Genomic DNA, 21,137 nt, shown 5'->3' on the forward strand with positions numbered 1-21,137 from the left:
AATTAATCTTTTAGAGATATGGTTATAGTTTGTATGTAAACTGTCTAATAGGGTCTGTAAAAAGATAACATATTTAAAATACTACTAATCTATACAATGTAAGCTGAGTTAAACAATTTTATTACACTTAATTTCAACACTAAGCAAAGTTTAAGTAACCGTCAGAGAAATTATATTTAAACCAATTTGTTTAGTAGATAATTAAAAGAAAAATAGTAATATATATTGGGATTTTTTGTTTTATCTTGTTTTCAGATGTTCTGCCGTATTTTCGGTGGCACCCGAACAAACTGATGCAGTTCTGGATATAAATTTGACAGGTCTGTAAAAGACCATTTTAGTTTAGGCATAATCTAGTGGCTTTAAAGGCTATTTAATTATTTTAATAGTGAGATCATACAGTGAGCCGTCATCTCCTGTGAGATATTAACAGTCACGTATGGTAAAGTTGTGGTCAGAGGTTTACATACACTCATGATGAGCATGAATGTCATGGGAAGTTTTGTTTTTGATCTCTTTGAACTATTCTTTACCCAGAGTGGAATTAATGTTTGTACAGCATACATCTTCAATATTTTTCTTTAAACAAAACAAAACAAAACAAAAAAACAAGAAATGGCTGCACAAGTTTGAATTTATTTGGGATTTTTTTCTACTAAATATACAGGCAGAATACGTACTCCCCAAATAATATTTGGTTAAATGTTCCTTAGCAAGTTTTATCTTATCTGGTAACCATTAACAGGTTCTAACCACTTTTGCTGACACAATTAGACACAATTATTAAGACTTCATTTAAATTGGTTGGTTTCCAGGCAAATGAACAAATGTTTTTGAGTTTGAGTCTTTAGCAAGGCAAATCCAGAACTTTAACGTTAACCTGCTTCATCCATTCAAAAACCAGCTTTGATGTGTGTTAGGGATCGTTGTCCAAATTTCAACTGTTTGGTTTTGAAGTGAAGTTATTTGGAGGTAGTCCTTCATTATTCCATCCACTTTGTGCAATGTACCAGTACCACTGGCCGCAAAACAGCCCCAGAGCACAGTGCTACTATCAACATGCTTGACAGCTGGTACAGTCTTCTTAGTTTTGGAAGCTTCACCTTTACCCCTCTAAAACAAATCTTTGCAGGTTTTTTTGTTAAAGTAGTGACACATTTGAATAAGTTATATTAACATACAGTTGTCTGAACTGATGATCCTCAAATCTGCAGTTGTTTAAAATGGCTTCAGGAGACCGTCCCAACTTGTGTAAATCTACAGCTATCCTTCTTAGACCTTAGACAGTCCCATTGTTCTGAGTATTGGTTAAATCCAGTGAATGTCAAAGAAATCCTCCTTATTCAGATACTACCAGTTTTAGTCCATCATGATCACTAAACAGATGAACCTTTAGTACCACTTATTTCAATACTATCAACTGACTTTATGTATCTAATTGAGCCTGTATGTATACCCCTGTGTGGTATACAGCCCTATGTGGATTAGAGAAAATCCAAAACAAATTCGAACTTGTTTACCCAACTCAAGTCCTCGATGAATATATGTAAACTTCGGACCATGACTTTAGATGTACATGTAAGGTTCAAATTACTTTATTTACACTAAGATTACAGCAGATCAGCCATGCCTTCGACAAATCACAATAGTATCAGCCACTGAACAAAGGCACCATTTAAAGAAACAATCAGTTTCAATCAAGTTCTCTGAATTTTACTGTACGGACAATGGCTGACAGGCAGCTGTCCTGGTGAATGAGATCATATGCAAGAGACTTACGATTATGAATTTTCAACATCTTGGTGATAATACACCTGTGTGGCTCATCGATAACCAGATTCCCAACCTTCAGTACCACAGTACAGAGGGAAATTAACAATAAGACCCCTGATTCTTTGCTGTTAAATTTTGTAAAAACTCTAAAACTAAACTGTACATTAAATGAGATAGATTAAAGCTTATTGTGGTGCTCCATATAGAGCAACAACAGTCCATCATTGGTGAAGCTTATTGCAGCACTAGAACAAGATCTGTTCTCGCTTCCTTAAAAGTCATATAAAAAACTGTGAGCGGAAATGTTTCATTTTCCATCTTTAGCTGCAAATCTGTGTTGAAGAAAAGTTTGCATCCTCAGTGCACAACAACCAGTAAAATCAGATCTCGATGGTCAGATAAATCTCCGTTCTCGTGGAAAAGATGCAGATGTGTTGTGTGTAGTTGCTGAAGTTTGTCGTATGATATCAAGTTGGAAACCTAACAGAATAATTTGAAGCATTTTTTAGGTTAAAAATTGGAGTAAATGTTTTTTAAAAAAAGACAGACAGTTCTTGCAAATTCAAACCGAGTTATATTTTACACTAGTGCAGTTGAATGCAAACCAGAAAACACACCTTATCCAGTCCAAAGGAACTTTTAAACACATTTTCTATGCATCATGTAAATCAGCCTTTGTTGGACCAGTGGAACTCAGGAACCAAAAACATCCTCGCGTAATAGATGTTGAAGGGTCACAGGCTGATTCTGACACAGGAATAACACTCCAAACTAGATGTCGTGGCAGGGTATATAAAAATACTCTTCATATGGGGGTTTGGATTTTACTTTCCATTTTGGGCTTTTCTGTGTTTCTTTTTCATTTTGCTTGATCTCCAGCTGTTATTTCTTTGTTTCTTGTGAAATCCACCACCCTGAGCCTGAAAGAGAAAAAGACAAATAGCATAAACAGCATGAAAGTAGACCCATCCTGCCTCAACAGTTCAGGCCGGTGGTGGTGTAGGAAATTTTCTATGCACACTATGGGCCCCATAGGACAAATTAAGTACCACGCTAACCATGTCCACCCCTTTATGACCACAGTGTACCCATCTTCTGATGGCTGATTTCAGCAGGATAACAAACCACGTCACAAAGCTGAAATCATTTTAAACTGGTTTTCTGAACATGACAATGAGTTCACTGTACTCAAACCGCCTCCAAAGTCACCAGATCTCAACCCAACAGAGCATCCTTGGAACTTGGTTGACCAGAACATTCACATCACAAATGTGCAGCAACTATGTGATGCTATCATGTCAAGATGGACCAAAATCACTGAGGAAGGTTTCCGGCACATTGAGAATCTATACCATGAACAATTAAGGCCGTTCCAAAGGCAAAAGGGGAATAAGCTCGGTAAGTGTACCTAATAAAGTGTCAGGCGAATGTATATTATTCCACAGACCTTTTTGCGTTTCTGCACCGCCTGTTTTTCAACCTCCATTTCTTCATCCTCATCTGTCTGAAAGTCATCTTCCTCCTCTTTCCTTCCGTCCTCCATACTTTCTTCTGCTTGGTTTTTCAAAGTGAATATGGAGGCTGTGGACAAATACATGGTGTTACAGAGCAGTAAAACAGGCCCGCTACAAGAGTTTCACTAATCTGTGCCATTATATGTGGATTCAATGGAGAACCAGTCATGTAAAACTCGACAATTATCCTGACTAATATTGGTTCTTCCGATGGACAGTGTGCTTCTCCTGAAATCAGTGGTCAAATGAATCTAATGTGTGTAGATGGGAGATACTGACGGGGGTAGAGGTCGCTCATGCTGTCCTCAGAGTCACTATGACCGTCATCACTGGATGAGGGTTCCCACGTGCTGCTTGAATGCTTGGAAGGGTTTCCTCGACTGCCCTCCTCTTCAGTGTTTCTGGGCCTTTTCTGCGTCAGTCTGGTTGGAATGAATTCAATCCCCTGCTTCACACATTCTTCATCTAGAGAAGGCATAAGGCAGTTGTGTTAGCCATCACATTCACAGTGTAACTATACAACAACCCATACCCTCAGTGTTTTATGCATACTCATATATCAAGTCTGTATTTACTGACATTTTCTCACCTTCTGATTATTTATTTATGTAACAAATGACAGATTGTGGTATTGTTTCCTTCCCGTTATGCAATTTAAACTTTGATTCTTTGCAGAAGAATAGAATTAGCCGAATCTTACTACTGTAAGCTCACCAAAAAATAAATTAAAGAAATTGCCAAATATGTCAGACTACATTGGTCTGAGCAAATTAAGCACGATTGGTATCTGCAAAAAAGTGCTAACAAATGAATAAGCTCATCAGATAGCTTTGCTTTCCTTCCTGAGAGATGGCTATCACACAAGAAGTCTGACTGCTGAGATGAGTAACATCCTGAATCTTTACACTACAGGAGAGGTGCACATGGAGAGATAAGTGATGCACTGACATTTAGAGAGGGCTTTCTTGAAGCGTTTTCCGTTGACGTGCCTTAAGACGTGGTGCGGCTGCCGGTTGAGATGCCGAAGGGTCAGCTTACAGAAGAGCTGATTGCTAGAGCACAAACAAAATACATACATTACATCAGAGGATCCACTTTGATCTATATGGCATCACAAAATTACTCAGCTGTAGTTACTAAAATCACTTGTTGGGCAAGCAAACATGTCCTTACGGTTGCTTTGTGCTTGGCACGATGTGCGGCTCATACTGGCTGTAGTTGAACTCTGCTGCAGCACTCAGTTTCTCATATTTCTTCCCCTCAGTGAACTTCTGCAGCTCGGCCAATTTGCAGGGAATCTCGTGGCCATTTAGAGTACATTTGATCTGAAAAAGTACAAAATCGAAGGTATGAATAGGCTGTTTTTATTGGCTTTAATGTTTTGGTCAGCAGAGGTCGGTGGATCAATCCAAATATCGCTAGCATTGATACCAACACTGGTACTGACACGAGTCCAAAATGATCGATACTTTCTTTCTGTCCTCTAAGATCAGTATGTAGCTCATTGTGTTAAATTGATGATAATTCTTATCATAAATCACGACACGCTGGGATAAGCTGCCTTTATAAGTTCCAAGTATCAGCGACACTGGCTCTGTATTAACTTGTTATCTGATCGACACAATAAATGGCAGTATTGCACACCGCTGTTGAGCACTCTTTAGCAATCACAACATCTGAACACCTGGCTCGTGCTAGATCAATTTGCAGGTTAGCATCAGCTCACACGAAGTGCACGTGTGACGTGGAGAAATCTGCTCGCTAACCTTTTTACCGCCTGTGAGCTGAAGAAAGGGGTGATTCAGGAGGAACTCTCTTAGGTCCGCAGGTAACTCATCCATAGTTTAGAAACACTTCAAACCAGCTCGTTCAGCTTGTTGACGAAGACAACGCTTCAACAAGGAAGCTCCCAACACGTGGGCTGACTGCGCAGACTCTGTCGTGTGATTTTGGCGCCATCCAGCGATCAAATCAAGTAAAACCCATCTTACACGAAGTTAGCCATTCACCTCTCTCATTTGGCATCAGGCGATCCTTTTATCGAACCACCGGTGTGATTAAACAAAAGCAGACAATTGTCTGCAAGAAATAATGTCCACGGTCCTTGATATACTCCCCTCCCCTTTTTTTGCTACCTTTAAGAAACTAAACCTTAATCGGCTTAAGTAAGGTGACAACAGAGCCCAGTCAGCTGACTGCCACCATCTGACAGGTCTGAGAGCATTACGGAAGACAGACAGCCCACTCTGCTTGGATTTCATAAAACTACAGAGTAGCCGGCATATGAGCGCATGCGTGAGCTTTGAATTAAAGTTCATAAACCAGTAAAGTAGACACCTGTAAAAGTAAATAAAACTATTTTATAAATCTTCCTAGCATGGCTAGTTTAGCACATTTGTTTTACTCGACTAGTCATTAGAGACTGTGCACAGAGTGAGTCATCTCGCTTTGGAACCAAAACCACGCCCACATTTCTCCCACAATTCCCTGGTTCCGTAAACAAATATCGGAAGCTAGCTGTTTGAGGTGTCGTGCATACTGTGAATTAAAATCTGACGATAGCGCTAAAGTAGAACCCAGACAGCGCTGTTGGTGTTACTTGCAATTACATTACGTTTAGTAATGCTACTGAGCTAGCTGGCTAGCTTAATAGCATAACTGACGATATTTAAGGTTCCTACTGTTTAAGTACACGTGAATATAAATATATATATATAACAATGTCTGGACCAAATGGAGATCCAAACATCTCTCCGGACGATGGTATTATAAACGACGAAGATGATTTCGGCGAAGAAGGTAAAACAACAAAAGCTTTCATTGTAAGTGATGTTAGCAATCATTAGAGCCGCTGGGCCACTCCAGTGATTGTTAGAACAAACGTTTGTTCTAACAATCACTGGAGTGGCCCAGAGTAACTAGTGTACACTAGTTACTTTTTGGTTAATTTTAATTACGTATGCGGGTATTTGTGGGCGTGATTTGGATTTATGTAAAAGTCCATCCTTAAAACTTTTGTATGAATCAATTGGGTAATTAGCAGCCATGTTCAATAAAATGAAGCAACTGTAAAGATTCATGGGCCAAAGTTCCTCCAAAACAATGTAGGACACTGAGAAGGTCATACAGAAAACAGTGACTTCTGCTTAAGAGGTTTCTAAAAACTGTTGAATCATGGGTTGTGCTTAGTGCTTCACAGACCTGCACAGAGTCAGAAAACTTTCAGAAAAGGTGTCACAGTAACTACACTCAACATTCACCTTCATGTAAACATCCCTGCCTGACTAAACACCCCCACCAGTGCCTCTTCATGGCGGTTGTGTTGTCAAATAAATATAACTAAAGTGGTTTTCATATTTGCCTCATTTTCAGTTTTCTGTAATAACCTTGGTGATGAATACTGGACTGTTAAATTGCTGGTATGTTATTTTTTATTTAAAAGAAACAAACAAAAGGTAACTGAAGCCAAAAACGGTCAACTTTCATAGCATTATCCTGTCTTTCATTGAAAACAATATAAATTTAATTTATATGATCAAAAACCGTTAAACTCTTTATTCAGTCGTTGCTCTTTAAATTGCCAAACAAAGCAAACTAACCTATGCTGCTCGTCCACAGAGTATTCTGCCATCAACAACATGCTAGATCAGATCAACTCTTACCTCGATGACCTGGAGGAGCGGAACGACGCTCTTAATGGCAAACTGCACGAACTGATGGAGTCAAATCGGCAAGCTCGACTGGAATTCAGAGCCCAGTTGTTGGCCCCCCCAAAGGAGGAGGATGTGGAGGAGCACTGTCCCACAGCAGATGGGGAGTCCTCCTCAACCAGCAAGGAGGACATAAACGAGGATAAAGAAGGCTTGCAAATGAATGACATGAATATTTAGATCAGGAGGTTAAATTAAGGAAAAAGCCGGGATAGAAATATTATGAAAGTTGACTAAACTCCTGAAAGCTGTCATTTGGACTAGTGACCCTTTATCTTCATAGTCGATGCTCACATCAGCAGGCGTGTGCGATAGATTACATCTCCTCTTTTGCAGAGCTCATTCCGGTTTCTCCTTTGGCAATGTGCCGATGTAACTAACCTCAAACAACTTCTCATGCAAGCTGGATGTTACATCAACTTCTTTAATTTCACTGCAGACTTTATAAATCTAAAGCCAGATGTGCCGCTTTGTATTGGGAAGAAAAGGCTCAGGATTATGTGGGAGGTCACAATGCTAAGTCCTAAAGCAAGAAAACGACTAAATATATATATTTTTAAAGTTGGTATTAAAACATGGTCTTTGATAAACAAGGTTCAAACTACAGGATCAACCTTAAATCTTTCCAGATTCTGTACCTAAATATTGTTTTGATACAGATGTCATATCAACAACTTCTCAAGCATTTGAGTCAGTCCTTGTTAAACAGAAAGACTCCACTTCCTCAATTGTTTCATCGCATTATTAGCTTTGCAATTCCTATACCTTCCCAAAAAGTAAATAGGAAGCATTGGACACTCATATGTATTATAATGCTTGTTGTGCATCCTAACTGTAAACGCTGTGCTGTGTTCAGTGTCTGTTAAGTGTTTGCTGTAAAATCAAAAAAACGAAACGTTGGAATTGAGACATTTTTAATATAAATTAAGATGACTCCCAAACAGAAAACAAACATCCAAAAATACAATAAACTTCCAGCAGTTAGAAAACATCACCAGTTTGTTCATCTCAATTTGTCAGTAGCTGAATAAAAATACAATAAGAAACGTACAGCTTTGTTTGAAGTCATCCTTTACATGCCCTTTTTTGCCTCTCCGTTCTGTTTCGGAGTTTAAAAGCACAGATTAGATCACGTTTCCTTCATTCAGAGAGAATACAACACTAATCATGTGACAGTCGCTGACGTGACTACAAGGGTTGCTACGTGTGTCAGTCAGTCCTCTGTGGTTGATAATAGGTTTCTCTAAAACACAGGGTGAAATGTTTCCAGAGCAGAGCGCTGGTTATGATGAAGGAAGTGGTGCTTCCTGTTTCACCCTCACCTGTGAGTAACACCTCTGGATAATCTACAGGACTCTTTGCTACATTTTAATTGATAGTTTTGTACTATCGCCCAACTGTGTTTCTACTCTTGGTGCAGCAACTAAAATAAAACGATGGTAAACTGGAGTCAAATAAGCAGCAACTTAAAACAATGACATTGGGCTGTGAATGCTTTTAAAAAGGATGAGTGGAAAACAATTGTTTTTATCTAAATGTAGCCTGCGCCATCGATTCTGACCTGGAAGCGACAGCATAGCGTTTAAACTGAAAAACAAGATGTAGACAAAGTGCATGCAGCCTTATGCAAACGAGAAGAATCGTCATTTAGATTAAGTGCCTTACTGCTAGAAGAGAAGCCCTTTATTTTTGGCTGCTGGCGGCCTTTTAAAAATACACATACTCTTCACCAGACTATATTTTGACGACAGTGCTTTCAGTGTCAAGGGAACCACTGCTGACTGCCTTGTTATTTTTGTTGCCCAAAACATAATCAGCAACATCAAATTAAACCCCAAATCCCAGCCATTCATAAAAAAAGAAGATAAAATGCTGTGAACCAGGCTGCGATCAGATCCACGATTCAGCTTTTTTTGTTCGCTCAGTCCATGTGCCACTAAGACCTGTTTGTTTTAAAACAAATGTTGACACCTGCTCAAGTATGCATTGTGCTTACATTCTACATTTCACCATGTGCTATGTGTGATTAGCCAGTGTCTCCACTTTACCATCAGTCCAGTCTTTTATACTGGTAGGTTGTACTAACCATCAGTCACCTAGCTAGCCAGAGAATTAGCGCAAAAAAATAAATAAAATAAAGACAGAAAGAGAAAAGCTGGTAATGAGCCATCTAAGACTCCTGATTCTTGAGGACAACAGGGTGGAAAATTAGCACTTTGGCGAACAGTCTTAATTTTAAATGTCACTGGAGGAATTCAGCTTAGGAAGAAAAGAGTAAAAACCAAAACAAAACTATGGATTCGTCTATATCTGCAAATTTGATTGTATATTAAAACTTGCATTTAGCTTTCTTTTTTTCTTTTTTTTTTGCAACCAAGCAGCATTTCCTAATTCCAAACTACATCCTTCATGTATACAGTAAAAGTCACAATACCCTTTGTTTTTTTTAGTTAGTATGCAAACAACACTATGTGCAGTTTTAATTCAGCACAGCAAATATTAGGTTTTAAAAAATACAATGTCTGAACCAAAGCACAGATTTGGAATGATAGAATAAAGCCAATTAAACCTCAATGGGACCATGGGCCATTATATCCAAAGATATATACATTTTATATATATTTATTTTCCTGTCACCTGTTGAAGCAACAGCCTCTATGAATTTCTGTCGTAGTGCGACTACACAAATAAGCACAATCTGCTTAGTTGCAGTTTTCCAGAGACCAAAGTACGGGAATCAGTTCAAAGAGGGCATCAAATACAAGGATGTTCTCGTTGTTAAAAAAAAGGGGGAAAAAAAAAGGGAAAAAAAAAAGGTCTATTTAGTTGTTCTGATTATACTGATACTAAACACAAATGCTTTAAGTTCAATATCTACTTCATCTTTTTATTTTTGACTAGATGACTTTATAATGTGTAATCTGATAGTGATGGCTGACGCTGGCCCACATTTTCCAACTGAAAGCCAAAATTAAGAGCTTCGCCCGCAATTGTGTTAATTTCTCACCCTGGGAGAGCGATTCACATGAGAAGTCCTGTTCTCTGTGCATTTAATTCCAACTTTCCAGTGCGGTGAGGAGCTCGACCGCCAACTCCTTGGTCTCTGTTCCATGGAAGCACCTCTTTAGTCACATCCTGTCAGTGGTTGTGATTGTACCTGTTTCTTTTCTGTGCACATCATTTCCTCATCGCCTGTTTGCCGCCCTTCCCGACCTGCGTCTGGGTGCTTTCCCCGTCCCAATCTTTTTCCCCTGGGTTGCAGGGGCTTCTCTCTCCTCCAACTCTTCAGTGGCATCCTCTGCAGAGGCTGATGGCTCAGAGTCCATGTCCACACTACTGCTGGCGGGCACCTCAGCAGGGGATGTGTCCATGTTGCTAGTGATGGTTGCTGAGGTGGTAGACAAGTCCTCTGAGGTTGCCTCAGGTTCGGCCAGCTTTCCCTTTTCCTCGCCCTGTATCTGCATTTTAAGTTGGGTGAGCGTGACAACGGGCTGCAAGGATTTAAGGTTCGTCGCTAAATCTGTGTCATCAGAGAGTAGATTTTTATCCGAACAGTCTGAGGCAGTTTCATTTATGTGCATGAGCCCGTCAGCAGGTTGGACAGATTCTCTCGAATCTTCAGCATCTTCACCTTTTCGACTCACCAAGGCTTTGTACCTCTGTGGGGGGAAAAAACCCAGCATAAAAATACTGGATTATGCCTCTAGATATACACTCATGCAGCTTGTTTCCCCGGGAGATTAATGTACACACTGGCCTTTTAAGAGCTCACATATGCCTAGATTAAGGCTGCAGTTATGCAATAAAAAAAAAATTCAAAACAACTGAATGCAAATAGTAATGTTGTTATCTTTAAGCTTAAAACTTAAACCGACAAACCTTAAGATTCTCAAAGTGCTGCAATGATTTGCAGTGGCCGTGCAGGGCAGAAGACTCAAAGTTGTAAAACTTGTTGCAAAGCTTGCAGATAAAACCTGCGACTGGAACTAAAAAACTGGACCCTGTGACGAAGGAAATGAGAAACTAAACATCACAAAGATACTAAATATCAGAGAAGAGAAAGCAGGAGTGGGAAAAAAAAACCACAGGAGTGCCTCTCTCACCATAGACTGTGTCAGGGTCATACTGCTCATCACTGGACACGTCAGTCGCTTCTTTAAGGGAGGACCAGCCGTCCTGCATCAGTGAAATGTGTTACTGCAGAGATTCTCTTAAACCAGTTCTGAACCAAGGGTTGTACATTTGCCAATCATCTCACTGAAGGAAATCACCAACAATAATTTATATGCAGCTCACCTCTCCATCTCCTTGATTACTCAATCCTTTCTCCTCCTCAGTCCCCTCCTCTGTTTCTAATGAAAAACCTTCTGTGCCCAATGAAGCAAGTTTGGCGAAGGCCTCACAATCCGTTTCCTGGAGCTAGAAACGAGAAAACTGAAGTGAGAATTTTACCTCATCTATGTATACAAACTCGATTAGTCTCTATATAGTTATGAATATAAATAGTTGTGAATATAAATGTATTGTATTGTATTTGGCAAAAGAAGCTTTTCTTTACTGGAACACTGGTGATTTTCCTTTGGGGAGGTCAAAACCTCTCTCATGTGTGCCAAAATTTTCTAAATAAAGAAACATCTTTTCCTCTGGGAAAACATTTGTTGATGTGTAAAAGAAAGAACAAAAGGATTTCTTTCCCACCTTCTGTCTGTGCTCCTGGGACTGCAAGTGCTCCAAAAACATCTGGGAGTTCTTGAAGTGTTTCTTGCAGATGGCACAGGAGGACATGTCTGTTTTACTGGCAAGCTGAGGACATGGAGCAGAGCATTTTCAACACTACTCAAAATATTTTCTAATATTTCTTGAACTTTACTTTTGCGCTATGTAGTGAGAAACTGATGTACCTTGTGTTCCTCTGTGCGACGGTGGTCGGCGATGCTACTCGTGAAGTGTGTGAGACAGGTGGCACACCAACGCTTCAAGTCTTTCTTCTCCCTGCAATGAACACAGGACATCCTTTGTAAGGGTCGCCCTCTACGTTCAAACTTAATATGACACACAGGAGGAAGGTGGTGGTCTCTGAAGGGGTTTAATTAAAACGTGCAAATATGCCACACCTTTTAAAGCTGCTATGCTTTTCATAAAGAAATCTGCAAATAACTGACCCATCTTTGTTTGCTCCCTGTAGAGACTCCTGCACCCGAGGCAGCAGGGTGACGAGGCAGGCATTGCTCATGTGTTGGATCTCCATCATCCTCTGCTGGTGGGAAATGCTGTTCATATGACTCCTGAAGTTCTAGCACACAAAGGGAAGAACATTAATGACAAAAGAGTGGAGTTAAAATATTATTATTAATGCTCACCATTAACCTACTTGCTGGTTGTGGCAGGTGGTGCTGCAAAGATAACAGTAGAACTTGCTGGAGCCCTCTGCCACACCCTCCTCCTCTTCATCCTGGCTCTCAGGCAAAGCTACTGGGGCATCTTTGCTCTGTGAAGTTTCCTCTGCTGGTAAATTAGCCTGCCGGTCACCCTCACTAGGCCTGCCAGAGGGGGACGGGGCTGACGAACAGCTATGCAGCTACAAACAAGAACCACGAGTGTTGAACTTTTATGAAAAATGTATAAAAATCAACAAGACTTTAGTTCTTTAGGTACATGAAAAACAATATGTTCTCTATGATCTGAACATCAAAAACAAAAGGCTCCTCTCACCTCACCAACTTTGGTCTCCTCGAGTGCGTCGACAATGTCTGATCCTGTTCGGGAGCCACTTTCTTCCAGAGCGATGCATTCTTGTGATAAAGAGACACCCAATAAGAGTTCACCTCGAAAGACCCCAACAATAACACAGAGTACCGTGTAAAGGTCTTGAATCACCCCTCATTTCTTTATATTTTGGTCAGGAAATGGGTGCAGTATTTTAACTGAAACGTGTACATATAGACATGAAAATGCAGTATATAAGGCAAGAACAGAGTTTGTACAACTCTAATGAGCCTGAAAGTCAATATTTGGTTTGAAAACTTTTATTCTTGAACACAGCCTGAACCCTCTTAGGCAGCTTTCTTGTAATTTCCTTTTTACCTTCAGGGTGGACATCCTCTGTGTTGTTGCTACACTCCGAGGAAAGAGCTTCCGCATCTATGTTTGCCGTAGTGACGGCCTCGGCAGCTCCCTGTTCTGTGGGCTTCTCCAACCTGAAAGACAAGAAAAAAACATTTCTGTTTAGCAAAGTTTCACCATTTTTTTAATGCTATGAATTTCAAATAACTGAGTAAGAAAAAGAACACATTTATAAATTTGTTTTTTGCCTTCTTAAAACTGGTGAGAGGAAAAAAACAAAACCCATTTCTTTCCTTTTTTTGGTCAAATACAAGAAATTACATTTTCCAGAAATAGAGAGTGCAGTTTTCTAATACAGCTAGCAGCAATAAACAGGCTTTCCCCACCATTCTGTCCTCTTTTTCTTCACTGCAGGTTCTTCAAGTTGCTCCTCAGATAGTTGTGTTGGCCCATCCAGTCCTCCCGTAGCACCATCTGTGGGTGAAAAACAAAACCAAAGGGAAAAAGAAAATATTTAACTCTGATATTCTTCAAGTACTTTGTACAAAAAGTTTAAATTCACATGGCATTTAGCTAACACTATAACTCAGCTTCCATCCTAACTAATTACTATGTTTCTGATATGGGTGAATTGCAGCTCTACCTGCTTGAGTCTTGCCATTAGCTCCAGTGGTACTGCTAGCTGCTGCTGGTTGCTCATCTGAGCTCCCTGCTGCCATCTGCTCACTGTCCCGCTTACGATCTGGCTGTCGATTTGCAGCATCCTACTCACAGAGACAAATCACATGAAAACTAGAAAATAATGATCCATCGTAGCCGAAAAACTTTATCTACGCAGTTTTTTTGAGGGATACATTCCTGAAACATTATGTAAATTTGTGCACTGACTCTATAGTGCACCTACTTATTTGTTGAGAATAAATGAAAATCCTGATTCTTATCATTTGTCATACATTCACACTGCTTACAACAAAGATAATTACACTAACACAAATAATCAAAAACATGCCGTACTGTCCAAGCCTGATCACTCGGATGGTAATCTGAGCTCACTCAAAAACCCACACAATGGACAAAGTAACTCCAATAGCGCTGTTATAAATACCGCGGAAGACGAAGAAGAGGAGGCAGAGGATGCTGAGGAGGTGGTGGTGTTGTTGTTGTTGTTGAAGTAGCGGGGATGTGGGTGGAAGGGTCGTGTAGCTGGGAAACCCATGATGGGAGACTTGATAGCCATGCCCATGGGAACCGGCCCGAGCAGGGACGACCTGTTCCCTGCTGTGAAGAACTGCCGAAACTGCTGCCCACCCATCCCAAAGCCCCGCATGTTACCTGCACGCAAGTACAACAAGAAAGGAAATTATTATAAGGGCTTGCTTTAAATAAAAAACAATATACATGAAAATGTCACGTGACATCTTCTGCTCTTTGAGATTTCCAGGTATTGCCATTTTTATGCTATTCACTCACACCGTACCCTGCATCTGCTGCATCAGTAAAGCACCCTGCAGCATGGGATTGGGGGCGATGATGGTTGTCTGCGAGGCATGGCTCAGGTTGACCATCCGGGGAGGGGGTGCTGTCTGGGGGGCAACAGGAATGGTTCTAGGAAAGAAATACACACAAGAAAGTAACATGTCTTATTATTTAAAAATTCACATCCTCACTCAAATCTGCAGCTAAAGGCAGAGCGTCTGGGGTAAATGACAAATCCATCAGAGCCATGGAAATGTTTTCCGCCTTCTTAACAACCTGAGAATTTATTTTACATGCATCCATCATACTAAAGCTGGCTTGACAGATTTTGCTGCCACCTTCGCTTATTCTCAGAATAAAGATGAGGAAAGAGAAGAAAATATTGTAGTTTAAGTGAGGATTAAAAACGGAGAAATAAAAAGCTTCCTTCTAAAAAAGGTTGGGACCAAAAAAAAAATTTAAAAAAAAAAATAAAAAAAATTATATATATATATATATATATATATATATATATATATATATATATATATATATATATGAACATAATTTGCTTATTGTTTAAAACCCACATCTTATGGATAACTGCAGAAAGACAACATAAATAATGTTGAAAATGAGAAACTATGTTGTTTTTTGAAGAATACGTGCTCTTAGTTTGATGTGTAGTGTAAAAGCCAAGTGCTTGAACATCTCATAATTAATTACATTAAGTAGCAACACGCCTGGATATAAAAATAACATGCCAGAACTTAACCAGTCTTTCATCTACAGTAAACAATATCATTAAAAAATTCTGAGAATCAGCCAAGCAAGATGGAGCACCGTTGCCTCACAGCAAGAAGGTCCTGGTTTTGAATCATGTGGCAACTTGTCCAAGGTGTACCCCTCCTCTCGCCCTATGAGAGCTAGGATAGGCTCCAGCTCTCTCCAGCACCCGAGAATCAAAGACAATTTCCATGTGCAACGGACTAGGCTAAAAACCAGTATTAACGGCCACAATCTTCAGAGTCTGGACTCAAAACAGACGCGATTATGTAGTGGAATCACTGCTTAAGCTCACAAACACTTGTGAAAACCACTGCCGATGAGAAACGTCTGCTGCTGAATTGACCAAATGCAATTTAAAACCTCACAATTTAAAGGGAAAAAAACCCCAAAACAACAACAACAACAACATATATTTATGAAAAAAGATCCAAAATTATCAATGCCTTCTCTAAGCACCAGCTGACTTAACAGGAGACAAACAATACCAAACAATCTGCAGCAAGGTTTAGCAGGAAGTGTCTGGATGCTAAGATTGACACACAGAGGCGAATTCTTTATACACATTACTGACATCAAGTTAAATTTAAGCAGATATATACCGGTATATATATTTTAAAGGCTTATTTATATAAGACAGCTTTATCGCCTTTATATGGCTTTCAAATCGGTGCACTGCGTTACAGTGAACAAGTAATTAGATTACCTGTTACCTGTAATGAGATTATAGGCTGGTTGACTGTGGAAGATGCCATAACAAATGTGATGTGATTTTGTGTTATTGGTCTGAGGTCAGAAATCCTGCAGCAAACGTTTTATATAACGCGTAAAAGAGGGATAATAACACATAACCTTTGAGTAATCTAGATAACAATGGAAGGCAGCAGTCAAAAGAAACATCAAATACTGTCAGACCACTAATTAAATATCTGAAATGATAAATGTAGCCGTAACAGGTGTTGGGACGGGCAGTTAGCATACAGGTCATCCAGAGGGCCTTACATTATCCCCGGTCTTGAGTTAACAGGCTTACCGGGGTGTCTGGTGGTGATGGGCCACATGGTGTCCGGGAGGCGGCTGCGGCGGGGGAGGCGGAGGCTGCTGCTGCTGGAAAAGTTGCTGTAGTTGCCTCAGTTGCTGGTGAAACTGTTGCTGTTGCTGCTGATGGATGTGCGGATTGAACATCACGGGCTCTGATTTAATCCGTTACGTTGCAACGAGTTGTCAGAGCCGTCAATGTGTGGCACCTCTTAGGACAGAGGATCTCTTGTTGGGAGGAAGAAAAACGTGATTACTTGCTCTGCTATCAGACCAACTATTTGTTGTTAAGGCACACTTAATGACAGTGCGCACCTCCTGTCAGACAACAGGTCGCTCTCATATTTCATTATGACAACTAGCTAGCGTTAGCATAGGAGCTAACAATAATGAACTTTTTGGTTTGCTAAGTTTACTTTCATTTCCGCCACCATTCCGCTTCATACAGATAGCCGCTACGCTGTCAGAGAAAGCAGAATGGTACGCTAAATATGCCCACAATATCGAGCCTATGTTGATAACTGAAGTGTAGCTACATCTTCCATAAAATGAACGAAGCTAACGCTACATTAGCCATAGCCGCTCAGTCACTGAACCAAACAAGTTAGCTTAGCATAGCATTCAACTAACTCAAAGACAAACCTCTCCTGTAGGGACTGCTTTGTCGTATTTAGCCTCCTACAGCTGCCCCCAGAGACGTAAACCTCGCCGGGTGTTAATTGTCAACGTAAAACCAAACCGAAGAGTTAAACACTCGCTCTTTACAGCAACGGTGCAACTTGCACAAAAACTGAAGCCATAACCTCTGATCAAACCGGTGGACCGTGTCACCCCCTAGTGGCTGCCTGGAGAACTGAAAACGCATGATGGACGTAGAATGACCAGGCTTCGAAATGTCGTTTTTATTACATTTATTTGTTGTTGTTGTTGTTGTTGTTTTGTTTTATACTCTACAGTTATTATTTTATCTATTAGCTAATGCGACATAGTTAATAAAAATAAAGCTTTTTAGAGGTGAACATTAAATAGCAGAATACAACTTAGCACCTGTGGCACTGTTTACATTACTGTATACTGTCATGTTGGTTGTAGCTTGAGCTCGTTATGTTTTTCAATCTAGCTATGTTGCAAATAACCACCGCTGAAAATTAATTTCTATAGGACAGTGTTCGCCTAGTCTTTCACTCTTTGTTTTTGGCTCTTGTTCTTCTAATATGTGTTTATGCAGTCATGTGTTTGTGTGTTTAATTGTGTAAACATATACTTAATGTGTGATTTTAACCAACCACTGAAGCATTTTGTAACTGTATGTTAAAAAGAGCTGCACAAATAAAGTTGTTGTTATTATTATTATCGTTATATTTAATAAAGTATCAAAAAATAAGGTAATAAAATGTACATTTTCATAATTGAAACTGAGAGCAAATCACAAATTTAAACACAACATAAATATAAAAGGGCATTCAAATTCGCTCAGGTGAGTTAAAAAATATTTATTTTAATATGAAAAATACTCTGTTTTTTGTTTTGTTTTCAAATTGCAAATTATTTATGCGAGAGAAATCTACCAGTGTCACCACCTAGCGGTGGGTGTGGAGTACTGCAGGGATCTCCTGGTAAAATACAAGAGCTCATCCTCCTCCTCCCCCCCTGCGGTGCTTGGAGAGGAGAGTGTTGGAGAGAGTGCTGGCTTGAGATGATCTGACACACCGAAGAGCACCGTAAATGAGGAAGCAGAGCGAGAAGTGAGCCGGTGAGTGCGCGCAGACTAGAACGCCCTCTGAACGCTCTGAGGGGGGTGAGGAGGGGCGCAGAGGAAGATAAAGCCATATATCCGTCCCTGTTCTGTCAAGGAAACTAGCCCATCATCCTCTCGCAAAGATGGGGAACCGGGGAATGGAGGATTTGATTCCTCTGGTGAACCGCATGCAGGATGCTTTCTCGGCCATTGGGCAAAACGCAAACCTGGACCTGCCGCAGATCGCCGTGGTGGGAGGACAGAGCGCCGGGAAGAGCTCGGTGCTGGAGAACTTCGTCGGGAAGTAAGTAGGCTTTTCCAGGCTGTAGTGGATGCTGGCGCGCCTCTGGTGCACCGCGCAAGAAGGAGCTCTTACATCTAAGTCCCCATCCCCCCCGGCCAGGTTTAAATACACAAAGCCTCCACTTAGACCCGAAAGCTTCAAATTAAACGCGCATTCAACGCACTTTCTGTCGTTTCAAAGCCTCGAGCACACCGTGAGGCAGATTATTTTGTTAGGCCTTCATAAATCCCCAGAGTAGTTTATCTGTTAACTACCTTGTGATGCATTCAAGAACCACATATTCAAGTTACAATGACTTATTATGATCTTGTTATGATCCCCGTGCTTGATATAAGTTTTCAAACGTGCCCGCTTTGTTGTTGAACGACTTCGGTTAAAGGAAAATTTTCATTGTAAATCCACTGACATCTGTGACAAAGGCAGGGTTAGTTTGGAAGCTGACTTCCTGTGCAGCATGCACTGTCACAGCTTGCTTGGTGGAGGTGTTGTTTCTGTAGCAAGGCTCCCATTTTGTTGCCCAAAGGCTATTTAATCCTGAGCAGGGAAGGGTGCAGGATGATGCCCGCTGTGTGTATGTGTCAGTGAAGAGGCTTTGGCTTTAGCCTCGCAAACATGCAAGGCTTTTTCATTCTGCCACAACTGCTGTGCTGATGATACAAAACACAGGAAGGGAACAGAATCTGGAGTATGCAAGGCTGCTGTGTGACCTTGCACGCACGCACACACACACACACACACACACACACACACACACACACACACACACACACACACACACACACACACACACAGAATGAGAGTCCACCTGAGCTTTGAGCCCTTCCAGCTCAGCTCATCCATCTGTCTGCCCGTGCTTATAATGCTGTAAATGAAGCTTACTGCATGCAGACAGCACTGATGGTGCTTCTATCTGTCAGTCTGCTCCTGCTTTCTTGTATTTCGCTGGATCTGAAGATTTTTTTTAATGGGTTCAAAGATGCGCCCCACACACACACATACACTGTGTGATTCAGCAGTATTTCCTGCTTAAGCAAGGGCATAGTGTATGCAAACTGTGGCTCCGAGCCAGCTCACCCCAACATTCAACAAGGCCTTGGTATTCCAAGACAAAATGCCATCTATCCCACTGGACACAGAGGGAAAGGATCCATCTGTTAGGCATAGCTCTGTAGGTCTACCTAGTTCACCACATGGGCTCTATAATCCCCATCTTAAATGGTAGTAGGTGAGGCTGACCTGCTGTTTACCTGTAAGTGTACTCTACACCGTACCTGCTGTAAAAATAAAGGAATTCATTACAAAAACGTTCAGATGTTTCTGAATAAAGGTGAGAACTTGCAGTTATATATGGAGATTATAGTTGTAACACTAAACTAACAGTACAAAAGCAACCGGTGCTGACACTAGTATACTGCAAAGCATCGACAGCTATTCTACACAACGCAATACAACAAGAAACCGCTGCTGTAGATTATAGTAAGTGCACTGTTTGAATGAACATTTTATTTCTGGCAAATCTACCTGCAAACTTAGCTCAAAATTCAGAATAAAAGTCTGGAATGAAAAGCACATTAAGTTAAAGTGAGCTAAACATTCATATCTGCTACTGGCATCTTATTACTAATGTAACTCCTCGCTTTTGAGCCTTTTTATTCCCAGTAATAGCTATTAAATTGATCTCTTCACCCTCACAATTGGGCCACGCTGTGCTGCACTCACGCATCTGTTGTCATAGAAACAGCTTTGCGCCTTATTATGCTGTTTTACCCAAAGGAGCAATGGTTTAGAAAAATGATGAGATTTTAAACTTTATTACACAAAGGTGGTGGATTTCAATGCCAAGCGGGTGATTTGTAGGAACTGCGGTCTTTGGCGTCTCGTGAAAATTTGTGGCCTGCTGCGTTTTTGGGCTGCCAGCTTTCCTCGTCCAGCTGCAGTGACGTAGCTCAGGCTCTCCCATCCTCCTGATCGTCCTCTGCTTCACCTCCCCCACTGACCCATCGTGTTTTCTGACTAAACACATTTTTTCAATACGCTGCATTTACACGTGCCACAGCTTCTCTTTTTTCTATTTCCCCGTCTCTAATAGTGAATTGTGTTGGTGCCTTGCAGAAAGTCCAGCTTTCATTAAACTGCTTCTATTTCATAATTCTTATGTCAATAAAAACAAACAGGGTGCTATTGATTTTATTCCTGGTTCAAACTGCCGAACCCCACCTCCAATGTGTCTTTTATGGTTATCTCAGACAGCCAATAACAACATACAGAAAACTGCTGCATCAGTTTAATGGCTGTTTACAGCTTGTCTGTTGCTCAGCTGAACTGGATGTCATTTTAGGGGGAAAGTGAGAACAGGAATGGGAGATAGATAAGTGAACAGGTTCATTCGACCCTTGTGATCGTAAACAAACAGCTTTTTCTATGTAGCTGTTAAAGGATTTAGGTTAAAACTAACAACTACACAGTTAAAGAAATGCTTTCAAAAAGGGTTTGAGAGACAGTTTTCCTCACTGGTGGATTAGATTTTGATTTGGTGATGCTACGTGTCTGGTAGGTGTGACAAAGACAGTTAAAACCATTTGAGATATTCTGTCCTAACCTCACAAGAGCACAGGAGCAGTAATCAAACGTACCTGTTAGTCTTTATCGTCTGTCCTTTACTGTTATTGCTCACGGTGCTTCTTACAGTTCAGTGTGTCTCCTCTCAGTTTAAACTCTGATTCCCCAACTCATGAATCTCTAAATTGAAGTTCTAC

At 40.6% G+C, this 21,137-nt stretch overlaps 4 protein-coding genes across 11 annotated transcripts in view; 2 read left to right on the forward strand and 2 right to left on the reverse strand.

The window, feature by feature from the left end:
- Positions 1-616: 616 nt before the first annotated feature.
- surf2 (surfeit 2) lies at positions 617-5,706 on the reverse strand. Its single transcript, XM_085463810.1, has 6 exons — positions 5,054-5,706; positions 4,461-4,612; positions 4,236-4,339; positions 3,567-3,752; positions 3,221-3,354; positions 617-2,693 (listed from the first exon to the last, which is right to left on the reverse strand). Exons 1-6 carry the CDS (start codon positions 5,126-5,128, stop codon positions 2,598-2,600), a joined length of 747 nt encoding a protein of 248 aa, XP_085319936.1. The 5' UTR covers positions 5,129-5,706; the 3' UTR covers positions 617-2,597.
- Positions 5,707-5,782: 76 nt separating this feature from the next.
- bbln (bublin coiled coil protein) lies at positions 5,783-9,110 on the forward strand. Its single transcript, XM_085463811.1, has 2 exons — positions 5,783-6,086; positions 6,906-9,110. Exons 1-2 carry the CDS (start codon positions 6,008-6,010, stop codon positions 7,175-7,177), a joined length of 351 nt encoding a protein of 116 aa, XP_085319937.1. The 5' UTR covers positions 5,783-6,007; the 3' UTR covers positions 7,178-9,110.
- ciz1a (cdkn1a interacting zinc finger protein 1a) lies at positions 7,901-17,175 on the reverse strand. The gene is made up of 16 exons (XM_085463809.1): positions 16,982-17,175; positions 16,335-16,567; positions 14,538-14,665; positions 14,166-14,392; positions 13,704-13,824; positions 13,447-13,534; positions 13,082-13,194; positions 12,710-12,789; positions 12,369-12,575; positions 12,160-12,290; positions 11,899-11,989; positions 11,696-11,800; positions 11,294-11,416; positions 11,101-11,173; positions 10,877-10,998; positions 7,901-10,656 (listed from the first exon to the last, which is right to left on the reverse strand). Exons 2-16 carry the CDS (start codon positions 16,484-16,486, stop codon positions 10,183-10,185), a joined length of 2,235 nt encoding a protein of 744 aa, XP_085319935.1. The 5' UTR covers positions 16,487-16,567; positions 16,982-17,175; the 3' UTR covers positions 7,901-10,182.
- Positions 17,176-17,972: 797 nt separating this feature from the next.
- dnm1a (dynamin 1a) overlaps positions 17,973-21,137 on the forward strand; it is a 49,648-nt gene continuing 46,483 nt past the window's right edge. For 6 of the 8 annotated variants that reach the window (XM_085463815.1, XM_085463813.1, XM_085463817.1 and 3 more), the window contains exon 1: positions 17,974-18,381. In XM_085463815.1, coding sequence (XP_085319941.1) covers positions 18,221-18,381 — 161 coding nt within the window. In that variant the 5' untranslated portion in view covers positions 17,974-18,220. Of the gene's footprint in view, positions 18,382-21,137 lie in introns of all 8 variants that reach the window. The other 2 variants (XM_085463819.1, XM_085463816.1) reach the window with 1 other exon arrangement.

The sequence above is a fragment of the Copadichromis virginalis genome, linkage group LG7 (assembly GCF_057382275.1).
Source record: "Copadichromis virginalis isolate Kocher_CV1m ecotype Utaka linkage group LG7, C_Virginalis_male_GT1.1, whole genome shotgun sequence".
Classification (NCBI taxonomy): Eukaryota; Metazoa; Chordata; class Actinopteri; order Cichliformes; family Cichlidae; genus Copadichromis; species Copadichromis virginalis.